The 16,437-nt window shown below is 36.8% G+C and overlaps 1 protein-coding gene across 2 annotated transcripts in view; it reads right to left on the reverse strand.

Annotated features, from left to right (window-relative positions):
- Window positions 1–1,795: 1,795 nt before the first annotated feature.
- The window catches only part of RASEF (RAS and EF-hand domain containing), a 35,183-nt gene continuing 20,541 nt past the window's right edge, over window positions 1,796–16,437 (reverse strand). Inside the window, exons 10-18 of one of the 2 annotated variants that reach the window (XR_011091216.1) lie at window positions 14,139–14,373; window positions 12,227–12,364; window positions 11,981–12,128; window positions 10,976–11,057; window positions 9,575–9,689; window positions 8,575–8,694; window positions 4,689–4,765; window positions 3,864–4,154; window positions 1,796–1,990 (exon numbers count right to left, since the gene is read on the reverse strand). Coding sequence is in view for 1 of the 2 variants with exons in the window: in XM_068667192.1 (XP_068523293.1) it covers window positions 1,882–1,990; window positions 4,689–4,765; window positions 8,575–8,694; window positions 9,575–9,689; window positions 10,976–11,057; window positions 11,981–12,128; window positions 12,227–12,364; window positions 14,139–14,373 (1,024 nt within the window). In the remaining variant the exon portion in view is untranslated. The remainder of the gene's footprint in view (window positions 1,991–3,863; window positions 4,155–4,688; window positions 4,766–8,574; window positions 8,695–9,574; window positions 9,690–10,975; window positions 11,058–11,980; window positions 12,129–12,226; window positions 12,365–14,138; window positions 14,374–16,437) is intronic. The other variant, XM_068667192.1, reaches the window with a different exon arrangement.

A 16,437-nucleotide genomic window follows, 5' to 3' on the forward strand; every position in this document is an offset into this window, starting at 1 on the left:
TCTCTTCTCTACTGCAGAACTACATGCAAGTACAACCCTCATTGACTCTCCTTCCACCTTATTCCTTTGGACAGAAGTTTTAGACACAACGATAACGAAAGATGCCCTCATCAGTTAGCTCAGCTAGGCATGGTTTTCTACTCAGAGAAACTCCAAATAGCTTCCCCTCAGTATTTCAAAGAGGACATTAAACATGTCTTTTCTTTTATGGCTGAAGTACAATAAAGTGAAATAAAAATGTCTTATTTCTTCTGGCATTAGATTTCTTTGTCATGTTAAGAACAAGCTTTCATATAACTGCCGATTAGCTGCTCTGGGTCAAGAGGCTCAAAAGGATACATAAAAACACTGTTCCCACTCCTTTAAAACAGTATTTTTTTTTTAACAATGATGAACCTTCCTATTTCTAAGAACTCCACATTTTATACTACTGATAACATAGCTCAGGCTATACAGTGTTCAAATATAGCACTGATAAAACACAGTAGCAGCTGTTGGTCATATGGGTTTCCACTAAGTCCATAAAACTTTACTCAAGGTTGATTTATTGAGGCAGGTTTCAGCCTGGAGATATTTTCTATATATAAACAGAAAACATTGAAACAGTTCACTTGCTCTTAAGGGGTCCTAACCTAGTCCCATCAAAATTAGTGAAAGCTGAGAATTGTACCATGATTATTGACAACAGAAATACCTTCAATTTCTACTACACTATATGACTGTTGGGAACTACTACAAGCAGTAACAACTCACCTGTTAAAGATCCTGACACCTCAAACTATCACCCACTGGTATCTCAGAATTTTCTTAAATTCAGGCTACAGTATTCTCATTAAGACAAGGGGTTGCTATTCATTCCAGAGACTTTCAGTGAATAGCTTGCACAGATGCTTGTGCATGTGCAGCAATTCTTCCACCTGCATGCCTAAAACTTCAAAAATGTCTGAAGAATATCCAAAACAGACTCCTCTGTCCTATTACAAAACTCAATTAATGTCTAAATGGGAAACATTTGAAAAACAAGCAAAAATTACAATCTCTATCTCTCTGTAACACTATTAATGATCTAGTCTAAACAGGGAGGTACTGGATCATTAATTAATCCCAGTAACCCTACATATCACAGGTATTACATATCTACCTGGGATTTGGAACTGTAATGGCCTGTGCAAATGTTAATTTCACTTTTAAGCTGTGTAGGATCAGAAATAAAGTCTGCTTCTCAGTTCTGAATCATAACTTAAGTCCCCAAATTATCTCGCCAACTTTTGTGAAAATTAAACCAGTACCCCATACACCCACTTCTGTCTTCTCCCAAGAGACCATTCTACTTCATGCCCTGAACTTGTAACTAGGAAACATCTTAATGGCTTGGGGTTTTCTTGGGAAGTGTTTCATGAAGGTGTAACTTGAGGCCTTCAAAAAACTAGGCACATGGGCACAAGAAAAAAAGATTAATTAAAGTTGCAAATTTTTTTCTTTTGCTATGAGTGATATTACATTATCTTATCATATTCTGTATGTAAGAAATATTGAGCCCATAAAGAAACAAGCAGGTAAATAAGATAAAATATTTTACAATATTTCATCCACTGACTGCTGCAGTATTGATTCAGAGCTCACTTCATTGAATTACAATACTTAAGAAAGGTGAAATCAGAGCCTACAGGACAAAGCAAATGTATAAAAATGAATTAGCAGAAAGCAGAGTCTGGACTTTTTCCATGATGTACAACTTCTAAAAACACAAATGTATAAATCCACAGTAAAAAGAATACATAATTGAAATCCTTCATTTTTCTTTTTTTTTTTTTTTTTTTTTAATAGGTATATATGTATCTGTATCATGTATGTATCTGAGTTAAGTCAAGAGTTTATCACTTAAACGTTGCAACAGTTTTTTGTGAGTGCTGATTTTTTGACAGGCATCCCAGCCAGGCTGGTTATTGACCTCGTATCATCTTGATTATCACTTCGCTTTCTCACTTCACTGTGAAGGAAAAAAAAAAAAAAAAAAAAACAACACAATAAAAATACAGCCAGTGAATATATTTCTACATGCATTCATGTTCACTATTTTGTTTCTGCCGGCATCTCTTACACAGTTCACCATTACTTAGTTAACTCCCATTAAAACACTAATACAATTGTTAGTGTACAGAATCAACATGTCCCTTAAGTTTCGATTTGGGGGATTGAATCAGTATTTCTATACAAATCACTGCTAATGTCAGAAATACAATTTCTGATATGTAAGAACACACAAGCATTCTTTTTTTCCCCTGTCCTTTTATTTTGCTCATTTTTCTTTCATTTTTTTTTTACTTCAATACATTACCATAGAAATGACTATGTTCACAGCTGAAAGTATAAAACTAAATAACTGCAATTTCAGGTATGTATTTATCCTCAGAGGAAAAACATATATTTTTGGATGGTTTGTAATAAAAAAAAAACTTTAAAATTGTGTATATAAGAATGATTATTGATTCTGTATTCTCACACAGCCACTGTCATAGGGCATCCTAGAAAAGTCAAAAGCAAGTTCTAGAATTTCTTGCTAACATATGTGTGTATTACACATATACGTATATAATTTAAATCCTCCTTGTACCAGTAGAATATGAAGTCCACTCAGAACACTATTATTCAATAAAACAGTGGCAGAAAGAAACCCTGCAAAGAAGTAACACATTAGTCTGTACGATATCTGCTCTAATAAAATGTTAATTTAGAAATTTAAATTACAAAATGAAATGCTTTTCTCAAAGAATAAGGATTACAAACTGGAGAAACTGCAGCCAACCATTCCAGACCAAGGCTCTGGGTAGTATCTAAAGCATATAAGATTCAATGAACCTAATGAAGAAATATATATATATATTTTTTTTTTTTTTGAGATTCTGAAAAGAAAGGCTCCAACTGCCAAAACATTTTTATCCTTGAAACAGTTAAACAAATGTATCATGGTTAAACATTAGAGATCATTTTCCAACTGTGATTAACGTTATGGAACTATGCTATGTATGTTCTCTGATTTATAATCCACTGCTGCATTCATGGCCAGGTTCCTGGAAATAAGTCATTTAACAAATCAGCTGTTGACAATAACAGACAAATAAATGCCTGTGTTCTTGCTGCAACTGTGATGGACTCATTTTCCTGGAAATACAAGTGCTCTTGAAAGTCCAGTGTGAAGAAGCAATGATGCTCTCCAGGAAGCCAGTATTTTGTATTTAAGCCCCATTAATTAATAGTGTTCTAACACTGAATTAAAAAAAAAAAAAAAAAAAAAATGACAAAAAGTTTGATTATTGAATTGAACTGCTAAAAAAAAGAATAAATATTAATTTGGTCTGTAATTCTGACCTTGAGTTCCCCATATTAAGCTGAAAAATCCAAGCCTGAGGATCTCTTATATACTACCAGCCCTTCAAAATAATACTGTAACACAGGCCAGCTTGGAAAGGTAGCAAAACTGTAACATTTGGCTCACTCTTTATCACAGAAATAGCACATTGCTGAATAGATATAAAGCACAGTTTATGTCTTTTAAATAATTTAGAGACATCAAGGAAAATATGTGGGATTAGAATGGTCAGTAATAAAGCTGAATATATATTAACATATATGGAAGAATTAAGTATTAATTATATGCATAATTATATGCAAGTTGAATTAATTTATGCATATGAAAAAATTAAGAAAGTAAATCCACATACCACTAAAAATATGATTCATTCACCAACCAGGTTTTAAAATTGTGGGGTCCATAACTAAGCTCTAATTTAAATATTAATAAAAAAGCCATGTAACATTAGCAAGCAAAATTGTTACTTGATTAAACTGAGAATAAAACCCACCTTACATTATTGATAGATTTAACGTGGTATTCCTTTTATAATATCATTTGTTGGATTTGACATTGGCACAATTTTAAATCTGTACACGTGTACATACGTATATACTTTGTATGTACATTCATATATAAAATATATTCAAATATGCATATTCAGCCCAGAAAGTCAGCCACATCCTGGGCTGCAACAAAAGAAGCATGGCCAGCAGGGCGAGTGAGGTGATTGTCCCCCTCTGTTCTGCTCTTGTGAGACCCCACCTGGAGCACTTCAGCTCTGCATTCAGCTCTGGGGCCCCTGCACAAGAAGGATATGGACCTGTTAGAGCAAGTCCAGAGGAGGGACATTGGAAATTAACGAAGATTAAAGGGGCTGGAGCACTTCTACGAAGACAGGCTGACGTAGTTGTGGTCGTTCAGCCTGAAGAAGAAAAGACTCTGAGGACATCTCATTGCAGCCTTTCAGTACCTGAAGGGGGCCTACAGGGAAGTGGGAGAGGGGACTCTTTGTTAGGGAATGGAGTGATAGGACAAGGGGTAATGGCTTTAAAATAAAAGAGGGTAGATTTAGATTAGAGATTAGTAAAACATTCTTTACTCAGAGGGTGGTGAGGCAGTGACACAGGTTGCCCAGAGAAGCTGTGGATGCCCCATCCCTGGAGGTGTTCAAGGTCAGGCTCTATGGGGCTTTGGGCAACCTGATCTGGTGGGAGGTGTCCCTGCCTATGGCAGGGGGTTGGAACTGGGTGATCTGTAAGGTCCCTGTAAACTCAAACCATTCTATGTTTTCATGAATATATGTTTATTTCAAATTAGAAATACATCTACTTACCGAGCAAGATGAAGAACTGCTTCTACAATATTAGATCCATCTTTAGCACTTGTTTCACAGAATAGTGCATTATAAGTCTGTGAGTGAAAAATAAAATGTTAAGCCAACTCAACCGAAATGGTTCTCATCTGTATATCTATATTCAATTAAAAATAATTCCTTAGTAACTCAATGAATTGGGACACATATATTTAAATCAACAGGACTTCACTTCAGTACTCGAAAAAAAACAATTGCCTTTTAATTGTAACTTTTTATATTCGGTATATAACGAATTCACAAATTAAGTTAAAAATACATTGTAAGCTCAATGTCTGAACTCAATCATCTTGTCCACAAAACTGCAAAATAGGAAAACTTGCTAGGTCAGGTTACTGAAACAGTCTGTTAGCTACTAAACTATATAATCTACAGCATCTGGTATTTTAGTTTAACCTACAAATTAACCAGAAATATCATTCCATAAGTAACAGACATGCTACCTGCCCATGTACGAATCAATCAATTGCACAATTACACAGCAACCCAAGACACTACAGACTCTACTTTTTTTTTCTGCAAAACATGGGATATGTTCATCCTTTATTGAACATATAAAAAATATGCACAAAACTTGTCCATGCTATTTCCAGTGTTCCATTTTTCTATCTGTAGACATGGTAGGAATGCAAAACAATCCCTCAAAAGTGAAAATATTCCATTTGAAAGTTGAACAAATGCAATAAAAAAAGGTTTTTAGCATGTTAACAGCAAAAGGAGAACAAGAGACGACCTTAGTCTGTTACTTGATGAGGTGGAAACCTAACAATTGGGACATATATAACGCATAAAAAATTAGTGCCTTCTTTGTCTGTCTTCAACACCAGTGATGAGTGGTGGAATCCCTGGAGCCCTGAGCTGTAGGACCATGATTGTGGGAATGACAAACTCCCAGCCAATCTGAACTTGTGTATGTTTGCTACTCCTGCTGGATACATATATCCATATATGGATACATATATCTGTTTATCACAGCCTGGCTCAGTTTGGATGAGGCCTTTGAAGATCATCTCGTCCAAGTGGGGCCCTATGGAATTCATCTTAGGATACTCAAAGAGCTCATTTATGTCATCACAAGACCTCTCACAATTATCTTTTAACTGTCTTGGGAATCCAGAGAGGTACCAGTAACCTGAAAGCTGGCAAATGTCCTGGTTTTCAAGAAGTGCAAGAAAGAAGATCCTGGTAATTACAGGCCTAATTGTCAGTCTCACTTCAGTGCATGGTAAAATTATGGAGAAGACTATTCTGCAAGTTAGTGACAAACACTTGAAAGACATTGCAGGCATTGGTCATAGTCAGCACAGGTTCACAAGAGGAAAATCCTGTTAAATGAACTTTCCTTTTATGACAAGGTTACCCACCTAACTGACCAAGGAAGCCAGTATAGGTAAACTTTTTGGATTTCAGCAAAGTTTTTCATAGTGATTCTCGGTCTATCTCTAACAGTTCGACAAAATGTCCAGCATATGCCTAGATAAATACATAATGCAATGGCTGATGAGTTGGGCTCAAAGGATTATAGTAAGTGTGCTTACATCAGGCTGGAGGCCAGTAACTAGGGGGGTTCCCCAGAGTTCCCTTTTGGAGTGAGTCCTCTTCTATGTTTTTGTAAATGATCTGGACATGGGATTCAAATGCATATTATGTTAATTCACAGATGACACTAAATTAGGAGGAACTGTTGAATCCCTCAAGGGCAGAGAGGCCTTGCAGAAAGATCTCTAACATCTTTATCAATTACCTGGACAAGGACATCGAGTGCACCCTCAGTAAGTTTGCAGATGACACCACATTGGACAGGAGTGTTGATCTGTTTGAGGGTAGAAAGGTTTTACAGAGGGTTCTGTATAGGCTGGATCGATGAGGTGAGGACAGCAGCATAAGCTTCAACAAGACTAAGTGCCAGATCCTGAACTTGGTGCACAACAGCTCCATGTAACACTACAGGCTGGGGGAAGAGTGGCTGAAAAGATTTTCATCAAAAAGTGACCTTGGGGTATTAGTCAATTATCAGCTGAATATGAGCTAGCAGTGTGCTCAGGTGGCCAAGAAGGTTTATGTCAAAAATAGTGTGGCAAGCAGGACTAGGGAAGTGATTGTCTCCCTGTATTTGGCTCTAGTGAGGCCATATCTCAAGAACTGGGTTCTTTGTTGGTCCCATTGTACAAGAAGGACTTCAAGGTGCTGGAGCACATCCAAAGAAGGGCAATGAAGCTGGTGAAGCATATAGAGAACAAGTCGTATGAGGAGAGACTGAGGGAACTTGGGTTATTTAGCATAGAGAAAAATGGCTTAGTGGAGAATTTATCACTCTCTACAACTACCTCAAAGGAGGCTGTAGCGGGGTGGTGGTCGATCTTTTCTTTCAAGCAACAAGCAATAGCACAAGATGAAATGGCCTTGAGTTGCACCAAGGGTGGTTTAGTTTGGATATTACAAAACATTTATTCACTGAAGGGGCTGTGAAGCATTAGAACAGGCTGCCCAGGGAAGTAGCTGAGTCACCCTTCCTAGAAATATTTAAAAGGCTTGTAGATGTGGTGCTCAGGGACATGGATTAGTGACTTGGCAGTACTAGGTTAACAATTGGACTTGATGACCTTAGAGATCTTTTCCAACCTAAATGATTCTATGATTCTATCTTGACAGATTAGAGGGTTGGAAAATCACCAACTGTATAAAATCTAACAAAGGCATTGTCAGATTCTGCACCTGATATAGAATCATACAATCACAGATATCAGGCAATCTTGGATATTTATACGGACTGAGGGTAAAGCAGCCCCACAGAAAGAGATATGGGGGTTCTGGTCGACATCAAGTTGAATATGAGTCAACAGTGTACCCTGACAGTCAAAAGGGCCAAACATATCCTGGGGTGCCTCAAGCACAGCCTTGCTAGCCAGTTAAGGGAAAGGATTGTCCCGCTCTACTCTGCAGCTCAATTACTATGTGCAGTTTTGGGCACCACAATTTAAGAAGGACATAAAACTATCAGACAGTATCCAAGCAAGGACTGCAAAGATGGTGAAGGGTATAGAGGGAAAGATGTACATGTATGAGGAGCAGCTGAAGTCACTTGGTTTGTTTAGCCTACAGAAGAGGCTGAGGGGTGGCCCCATGGCGGCCTGCAGCTTCATCAAAAGGAGGATTGGGGGGCAGGCACTGATCTTTTCTCTCTGACAACCAGTGACAGGACCCAAGGGAATGGAATGAAACTGCATCATGGGAGGTTCAGGTTGGACATCAGGAAAAGGTTTTTCACCAAGAGGGTGGTTAGCCACTGAGACAGGCTCCCTAAGGAAGCAGTCATGGCACTGAGCCTGACATAGTTCAAGAAGCATTTGGATGACTCTCAGACATATGCTCTGATTCTTGGTGGTCCTGTGTGGAGCCAAGAGTTGAATTCAATGATCCTTGTGGGCTCCTTCCAGCTCAGGATATTCTACAATTCTGAGGCAGGCTAAGATTCTCAACTGCTCACTAGTGTGCTTCATTTCATTGGCAAAATTGCGTTGGCAACTTCTCTCTGGAAGCAGAAAAGCTCAGTATCCTAGTATCTGCTAGTATCCTAGCATCTATCTTAGTATCCTAGTATCCACTCACTTCTGACTATAAAGACCGAGAATATCCCAGCATATAATGAAGTTCATCTCAGTGCAAATTTAGCCCAGCAAACACTATCAAAATAGGACAGCTTTCATTAAAATCATCCACGAATCCTAATGACTAGATTTGAATAAATGACCAGAAAATTATTTTTGTTTACAAGCTTTTCACAGAGTTTTTGGATTATTAAGTTATTAAAACCATTTTATACTTAAAAGGTAGACATAGATCTTACCATAGCCAGCTTTTCTCCATAGTTTATAGGCACACATTTTTGCCCTTGTTCTGTAACTGTTTGACGGAGATCTGCTTTGTTTCCTACCATCATAATTGGAATATTCTCATGAGTTGCATCCTGTAAAAATGATTTTACTTCTTTATTGCTAGAACACTGAGAATGTAAACAGGTAACTAGCATCATTGTATCATACTCCCTTCTTTCCCCACAAAAATTCTTGTGCAATTTCACAAAAAAAAACAAAAAATTGTCTAAGTCATGCTGAGAACTTTTCATGACAATCCATACTTGAAGCAGTCAGTTTAAGTATCAGCCTGCAAAGATGTGCATCTATAAGCTCTGTTACACAGCAAGGAGTTTCATGTGTTAAATTAGAGTAATGGAAACAGTTATTATATCTAAAAGCCTTATGACAAAAATACTATGGGAAGAGTGATCAACTGTTACACAATGATAAAAAATATAATTTGCTTTAAGAAGACAAATTAAATATTTTGCTGACACTTTCTCTCCAATTAACCAGCAAAATCTTTTTCATCAAATACAAATTTGTATTAAAATAAACAAGAAGTACAGAAACAGAAAGAAATACTAAAAAATCCACTTGGACTATAGCTAATTTGGAGTATTTAATATGCTGATTTAAAATGCAGAGGCTCCACGGAATACTTCAGGCACAATCTGATATGGGCTCTCATGTTCATTTCAAAAGGAAGTGAACGGGAAGAGTGTGATTACATGATACTCTTTCATTTTAATGATGTATCAGTTTTAACACTGATTATGTCAGAATACACTTTAATAGCCTTAGAATTTCAGGTGCCCTTGAACTTTTACAAGAGATTGCAGTTTGGCTAATTCCATCCTTACTGAAGTTTCATAAATCAAGCCAAGTCAATCTAAACGGACTCTGGAATTCTAAAGTAAAAAAATAAGCTTTCCAATGAGAATAAATGCAATAAAACATAGTCTGTAAGTTGCATATTAAGGTCCTTACCTCAATCATATCCACCCACTCCCGCACATTAAGAAAGCTTTTTTCACATGTTACATCATATAACAGTAAGACACCATCTGCTCTTCTGAAGTATGATTTAGCAATACTTCGGAATCTTAAAAAAAAAAAAAAAAAAAAAAAAAAAAGTAAGAAAGAAAAGACTTCTGTAAGGTCACATTTTCAAAAAAAAAATAATTAAGATTTAATGACACAGCATTACAGTATTACACTACTGAGTATGGAGATTCTCTCCACATTATAAAATGTGTTTTCTCTAGCTTTTTTCATAACTAGTTCTGGAAAACTACTTATGCAGCTCTACATGTACTTAAAAATCCATAGGATTCTATCCTAATCTTATAAAGAATCTTTTGTATGAAAACCACGTACAGTGTATCTATTACAAATATCTCACTGTATTTTTTATTATCTAGCATGGCTTTTTTGCTTACATATAAGTTCATAACTTGACTGGGTTACTCTGATATGTTTGAAAAAATATGAAGCCAATAAACTTATAGCAGGAATGAATCCATCAGTTTAGTCATCTACAGACATCATAACACAGTCTACTTAACAGTCATGCTGCAAACAGATATTTATACATATATTAAAATATTCTTCACAAACTTATTACATGGGAGGAGAATGACTTGGCCTCTGACTGTCTATGTGACATAAACACTCTTTTAGCAAAAGTAAACACATACAGCTCAATACACGTCTTTGCCAGGGAACAGATAAAACTGACTTCTAAGGTGTTAGATTAAACCCATAATGAGCTATAAGATGCCAATGAAGTAATGACTCTGCAAGAAAGGATTCTGTCAAATTCTGTCACAGAAATTTGAAGAACATTTCTTGCACACTCAGTACTTTGTACAATTCTGCCACGTGTTTTTTGAAATCTTTGGAGAGAAGAGAGATTTTTCATACACTAACTACAATGCAAATCGGGGTCAGGAATTTCAAGGAAAGTGTAAGTAAAATCTCAAGAATAAACTTGTTCAGAAATACAGATCTGTATGACAAAGAGTAAAAATGGAAGAAACAATGTATATCTACTCCATCTTTTTGTATTGCAAGAGAGGGACATATGGATGTAATTAATTAATACTGTGTTGAACCTCAGCTAGCTCTCTCTGCAGAGAGAAAAGGCTATCTTGGCATCACCAAAGCTAACAAATAAACATTCCACCTGTCGCAGTCTCAGCAGTGCAACATCACATCTGTCTACAGACATCTACATATGGTCATAATGACTTATTCACTATTGATCCATGTAATATTTATTTGTGTTTTTTTTTTATTTTTTTTCCTAGATGAAAAAGGTACAATGTAATTTAGGAAAAAAAAAAAAAGCATTGAAATTACTTAAGTTACGTGTTAAGTTTCACTAACCTCTCCTGCCCAGCCGTGTCCCACAGCTGTAGCACTGTAGGTTCTCCATCAACAATTAGTCTTTTCATTTGAAAATCCACCCCTGAAAAGAATTATACATGTAGTCTAATCAAAAACCTTTAAAAACCCACAAAAAACGGGATGTTAACTGCTATATTATGTGGCACATATTTCAAACTATATCTCTTGTAATAGATTATCTGATTTCAATCATTCACATCACCTTGAGCTGCAAAAAATCCCATGAATATGGCAATGCATATTTCATTTGTATTTAGAAAAAACATTTAAAGGCATATTTTTCCCACACATTTTCCCAGGTGCACTGGTTCAAATTTCTCATTATGATCAACAAACAGGAATATCCCTCTACACTCCATTTTGCAAAATACTTTTATAGATTTCTTAATTTTTTTTATAATGCAGACTTTGTTTCAAATCCCCCATAAAAGAAAAAATTCAAATTAGACAAAAATTCTCAGACAGACAATGAAACAAATAGATAACTGTGGTTTGATTGGAAGGCAAACATTCAGTCTTTGGAGACAAGTTTCTTATCTGACATCTACAATAATACACACAACAAGCCAGTCAGAAATCTCTCCAGCTTCAATGACACTTTGAGAAATGGAGATAAAGAATAGTACTAAAGAAATAAAAGGTGAGTATGAAAGACTAAGGAAAGATGAAAGAGTGGAGGAAACCAGACAGCCATGAAAAATGTGAAAAAGACTGTAAATGTTCATTACTCTGAAACTGCCTTTTTTGGTACTTTCTGTTGCTCAGGAACAGGCTTTGTGCTTTACAAAGAGGAAGTAGATCAGAGCACTGCCCTATTATCAACTCAGTTATACCAGTTATACTACTAAGCTTTAGTGCTCAACTAAATCTCACAGCCTAAGAAAGTGCAAGTGGGTGTTCAGGAAAGCCTAGCAATCTTTTCACCCACTACTTTTACATAACAGCAGTGATATTCACTTTAGAATTTTAAGTGAACAACTGTACCTAGGGTTGCACTGGTATTGCCTCTAAATTCATTCTTGCAAAGTCTCATAAGGAAACTGGATTTTCCCACTGCTGCATCTCCAGCAAGAACAATCTTGTAAGCCTTCTCTGAACTTGGGTATTTTGGAGTACATTCAGTTGCGCCTGACTGAAAATACAAAGGATCCACTTGATTCAAATATAAAAATATTTAAAATACATTTTTCTATATCAAACACTTTTTTTTCCCCCTACAGAACTGGTTACCTGAGGAGTCAGAGCAGATATGTGTTTCCTTGTTGAAGCAACTGAGCTGCTTCGACTTACTGGTCTTGAGGGCTTCCAATCTAATATTGCACTGCCATTATCAGGACTGTATGTTTCTTCATCCCTGATCTCTGGAACCTGAAAGTATAAGCCTGTGTGTCACTTTCAGTGAACAAAGTATGCTCTTTTTTTGGAATGACACTGCTAAGACTGATTGAAATCTTTTTGTTTGTTTGTTTGTTTGTTTGTTTGTTTTGTCTTTCAATAGAGAAAACTCTATGCGAGTACATTTCAGTATTCTCTGATGTGTTAATTTTTCCATCTTGAGAACACTAGCAAATTCTGAAGAAATCTTGTAAGAACTTTCTGTAGCAGTTCCATACACTAGAGCAACTTCATTTGCTGATTACTAGAGCCAACATTCCATCCTTGGATGTTGGCTATTTGGGACACACGCTTTCAAGACAGGTTCCAGGTAAAGCAAATTAATCTCCCAATGGAAAATTTCAACTTCAAAAATAACTGCAATTAGCAAATACTTTATTTCAAAGCTAATTTTACAAAAAAAAAAAAAAAAAAAAAGTTTCTCTACATGACATTACTCTATGCTGTTATTACTCAAGCTCTCATATATGTGATTTTTTCGTTCACTGCTATAGCACAAGAGAAAGTAAGCTGAAACTTTCTACAGTATCTGCTCTTAAATACTTAAAAAAAAGATCTCCTTTCTCCAGGTTGTTCAACAATCTTCAAAAATATTAAATTTAATTTGCAGATGACACCAAGTTAGATGTGCATGTGTCGATCTGCTCAAGGGTAGGAAGGCTCTGCAGGAGGATCTGGATAGGCTGGACCGAGGGGCTGAGGCCAACTGTATGAAGTTCAACAAGGCCAAGTGCCGGGTCCTGCACCTGAGGTGCAATAACCCCAAGCAGAGCTACAGACTGGGAGATGTGTGGTTGGAGATCTGCCTGGCAGAGAAGGACCTGGGAGTATTGCTTGATAGTCGGCTGAATATTAGCCAGCAGTGTATTCAGGTGGCCAAGAAGGCCAACGGCATCCTGGCTTGTATCAGAAGCAGTGTGACCAGCAGGGCTAGGGAAGTGATTGTCCCCCCTCTACTCAGCTCTGGTGAGGCCACACCTTGAGTACTGTGTTCAGTTTTGGGCCCCTCACTATAAGACGGGCATCAAGGTTTGAGTCCAGAGAAGGGCAACAAAGCTGGTGAGGGGCCTGGAGAACAAGTCTTATAAGGAGTGGCTGAGGGAGCTGGGCTTGTTCAGCCTGGAGAAAAGGAGGCTCAGGGGCGACCTTATTGCTCTGTATAAGTACTTTAAAGGAGGCTGTAGTGAGGTGGGGGTTGGTCTATTCTCCCCTGTGCCTGGTGACAGGACAAGTGGGAATGGGCTAAAGTTGCGCCAGAGGTGTTTTAGGTTGGATATTAGGAAGAACTTCTTTACTGAAGGGGTTGTTAGGCATTGGAATGGGCTGCCCAGGGAAGTGTTGGAGTCATCATCCCTGGAGGTCTTTAAAAGACGTTTAGATGTTGAACTTAGCAATATGGTTTAGCGGAGGACTTTTGAGTCCTCCCAAAATTGCTAATATATTGCGAAGGACTCAAAAGTCCTCCACTAAAGAGATCCCTTCCAACCTACACAACTCTGTGATTCTGTAACTCAAAAATTATTTATTGCTTCAAAAGTCTACTAGAAAAAGTCAAAACATGCATTTTCTCTTAAAACAGAAAACTGTTTAAGAATGTTGCAAAAAACTGTCACTAATACTACTTACATGTAAGCCACATACTTAAGTTTCATCAATGGGCAAATATCCGTTTCATTTTAACAACAGGAAGTTGATTTTTTCTCAAACCAAAAGTATTTCTTAGAGAGGCAGTTAGTCTGGCACTTACATCTGTATCAGAAGCATCACCACCAAAGCCTTCTTGCATACACTGAGACCTTTGAAAAATTCTTTGTTGCCTGTATTCCACTTCTGAATCATACTCATTTGAATCTCTCAGAGTAGACAAACCACTATCAAAACAGCTCTCAGGTAGGCTGTCAACTTCACAGTTTGTCCTTTGCATGGGGTCACAGAGGGCTAAAGAATCATAATCTTCATCCACACATGAAGAATGAGATGATCTAAAACACAAGTATTGAAAAAGAAAGACAACAGAGCAAACAAATTTTATTTCACAGTTGTTTTTTTTCCAGCAAAATCTGAACCATTCCAGAATGTTCAGTTCTTAGAAATACTATCTATAAAGTTTAAGACATATATCACTGCCCTACTTTGGCTTTCTAAATATTTTTTTCTAAAATCACATTTCTCAGGAATCTCAGATCATATACCTACTGCCCAAGTGTCAGTAAGAACCCCAGTTTATTTATATGCAGAAAAAATAATTGCGTTAAAAAATCTGAAAATTGCCATAATATGAAGACATCAAAGGCAGAAAATGACTGTACATTGCTGATGGTTTAGCTAACTTTGGCCTTGATATGAGCAAACAATAACAAAACACAAAAAATAGTCATGGTATACTGTATCTTATTTATACGAATACATCCAGGCTTTTACTCACAGAGATACATGGGCCAATAATTACTAACTACAAATACAGAAGAGAGGACAACTGAGTTCAAAAGCTCAGAGATGGTAGAAGAAGAAGACACTGTTTCGTTACAGTTTGGCAGACCATGCAAAACTTTCTTTACATGAAAGCCCTTTCTTTCCTCTCTCCCTTCCTTCAAAGGCCATCTTTTTTATTTTCATTCTGGATGTTATAGCATAGAAAAATACTTAAATGGATGCAGTAATGACAGCATGGCTTACAGAACAAAAATGATTTACTTTTTATTTGTGCAAAAGAAGCTACAGAAAATAAAGATGAATAGAACAAATCTTAAAAGAATCGAACTTTTAAAAAAGTTTATTAAGGCTACAATCATTATCCTGCTCTGCACGAAAATAGGGACAGGCACAAATTAAAGCGAGGTAGAAAAGATCTCCAAGTCACAGTGAAGAAGACAGAAACAGTTTGGTTCTGCGCTATTGGAATGCATGTGAAGCACGAGAGACAATGTCAACAACACACAGCGTAAGCGTCAATCCTTGTAAAGTTGGTATTCTGCCAAAGGGGCTGAGACCTCCCAATACAATGGCACACCGCAGAAGAACACAATGGGGAGAATCATGGAATTGTGAAGCTGTTACTGAACCAAATGCATGTACCCAAATACAGGGGTGTTAGAGTCATCATTGTCACACACAACATGCAGAACTGTTTAATTTCCATCTTTGCAGACTATTGAATAACCACATGAACAAGCATTATCTTTACTATGGAATATCACAGCATCCTTGCAATTTGTATTCACATACCTGCTAGCCTATAGCAAATTACTGACATACAAAAATGGTGCATGCAGTAACAAAGTTAAGCTTGTCAGACATCCACCGAAATAAAGGTCTTTATTAGTCAATTTTCAGCCTCACTGAAGCATGGATTCAATGCTGGGAATTTCATATGTGCTTCAAGTGAGTTAGACCAAGACATATTATACAGCTAAAAAGGAAAAAATGCACTTACTAGCATAAATTGCTTAGAACATTTTAGAATGCAAATCAGTATCTCTTAATGCTGACCTGATGTCAGGAGAAAAAGTACTGGATATGAAGAGGTTTGGGGACATTTATATCTTCCTTCATACTATTAAATCATACATAATAAGAGTAAATTTTATTCCTGCCACATAAACTTTCTTCTAAAGTAGCTTGCATTTCTCACTTTTATGAAAATGGAAGGATGGCACCAAGTAGCAGTTATTAATAAATATTCTCAGAGAAGGACATCACTAACATCCAGAGATATTTTAGTTATTTCTTCCCTAACCTCAGAAGATCACTCAATCTAATATGCAACTTACTAACAGCTGGCTCTCACAAAATTCCCCAGCAGAGGGAAATTGGTATTATCTGCATTCAGCAGGAGGAATCATTCTGCGACGAACAAAAATTTATAGCCTGCAAACACATGGAAACAGCATAGCAACAGTACTGAATGAATGTGGATATTATTAGTATGAAGCAGAAGACAACACAATCACTACCAAAGACTCATCCCACTGGCAAAATATAAAACACAGGCTACTAAGAACTCTAACAGAGATCTATGTAGGGTTTGAAGTAACACCAAAAGAACA

The sequence above is a fragment of the Anas acuta genome, chromosome Z, assembly GCF_963932015.1.
Source record: "Anas acuta chromosome Z, bAnaAcu1.1, whole genome shotgun sequence".
NCBI lineage: Eukaryota > Metazoa > Chordata > Aves > Anseriformes > Anatidae > Anas > Anas acuta.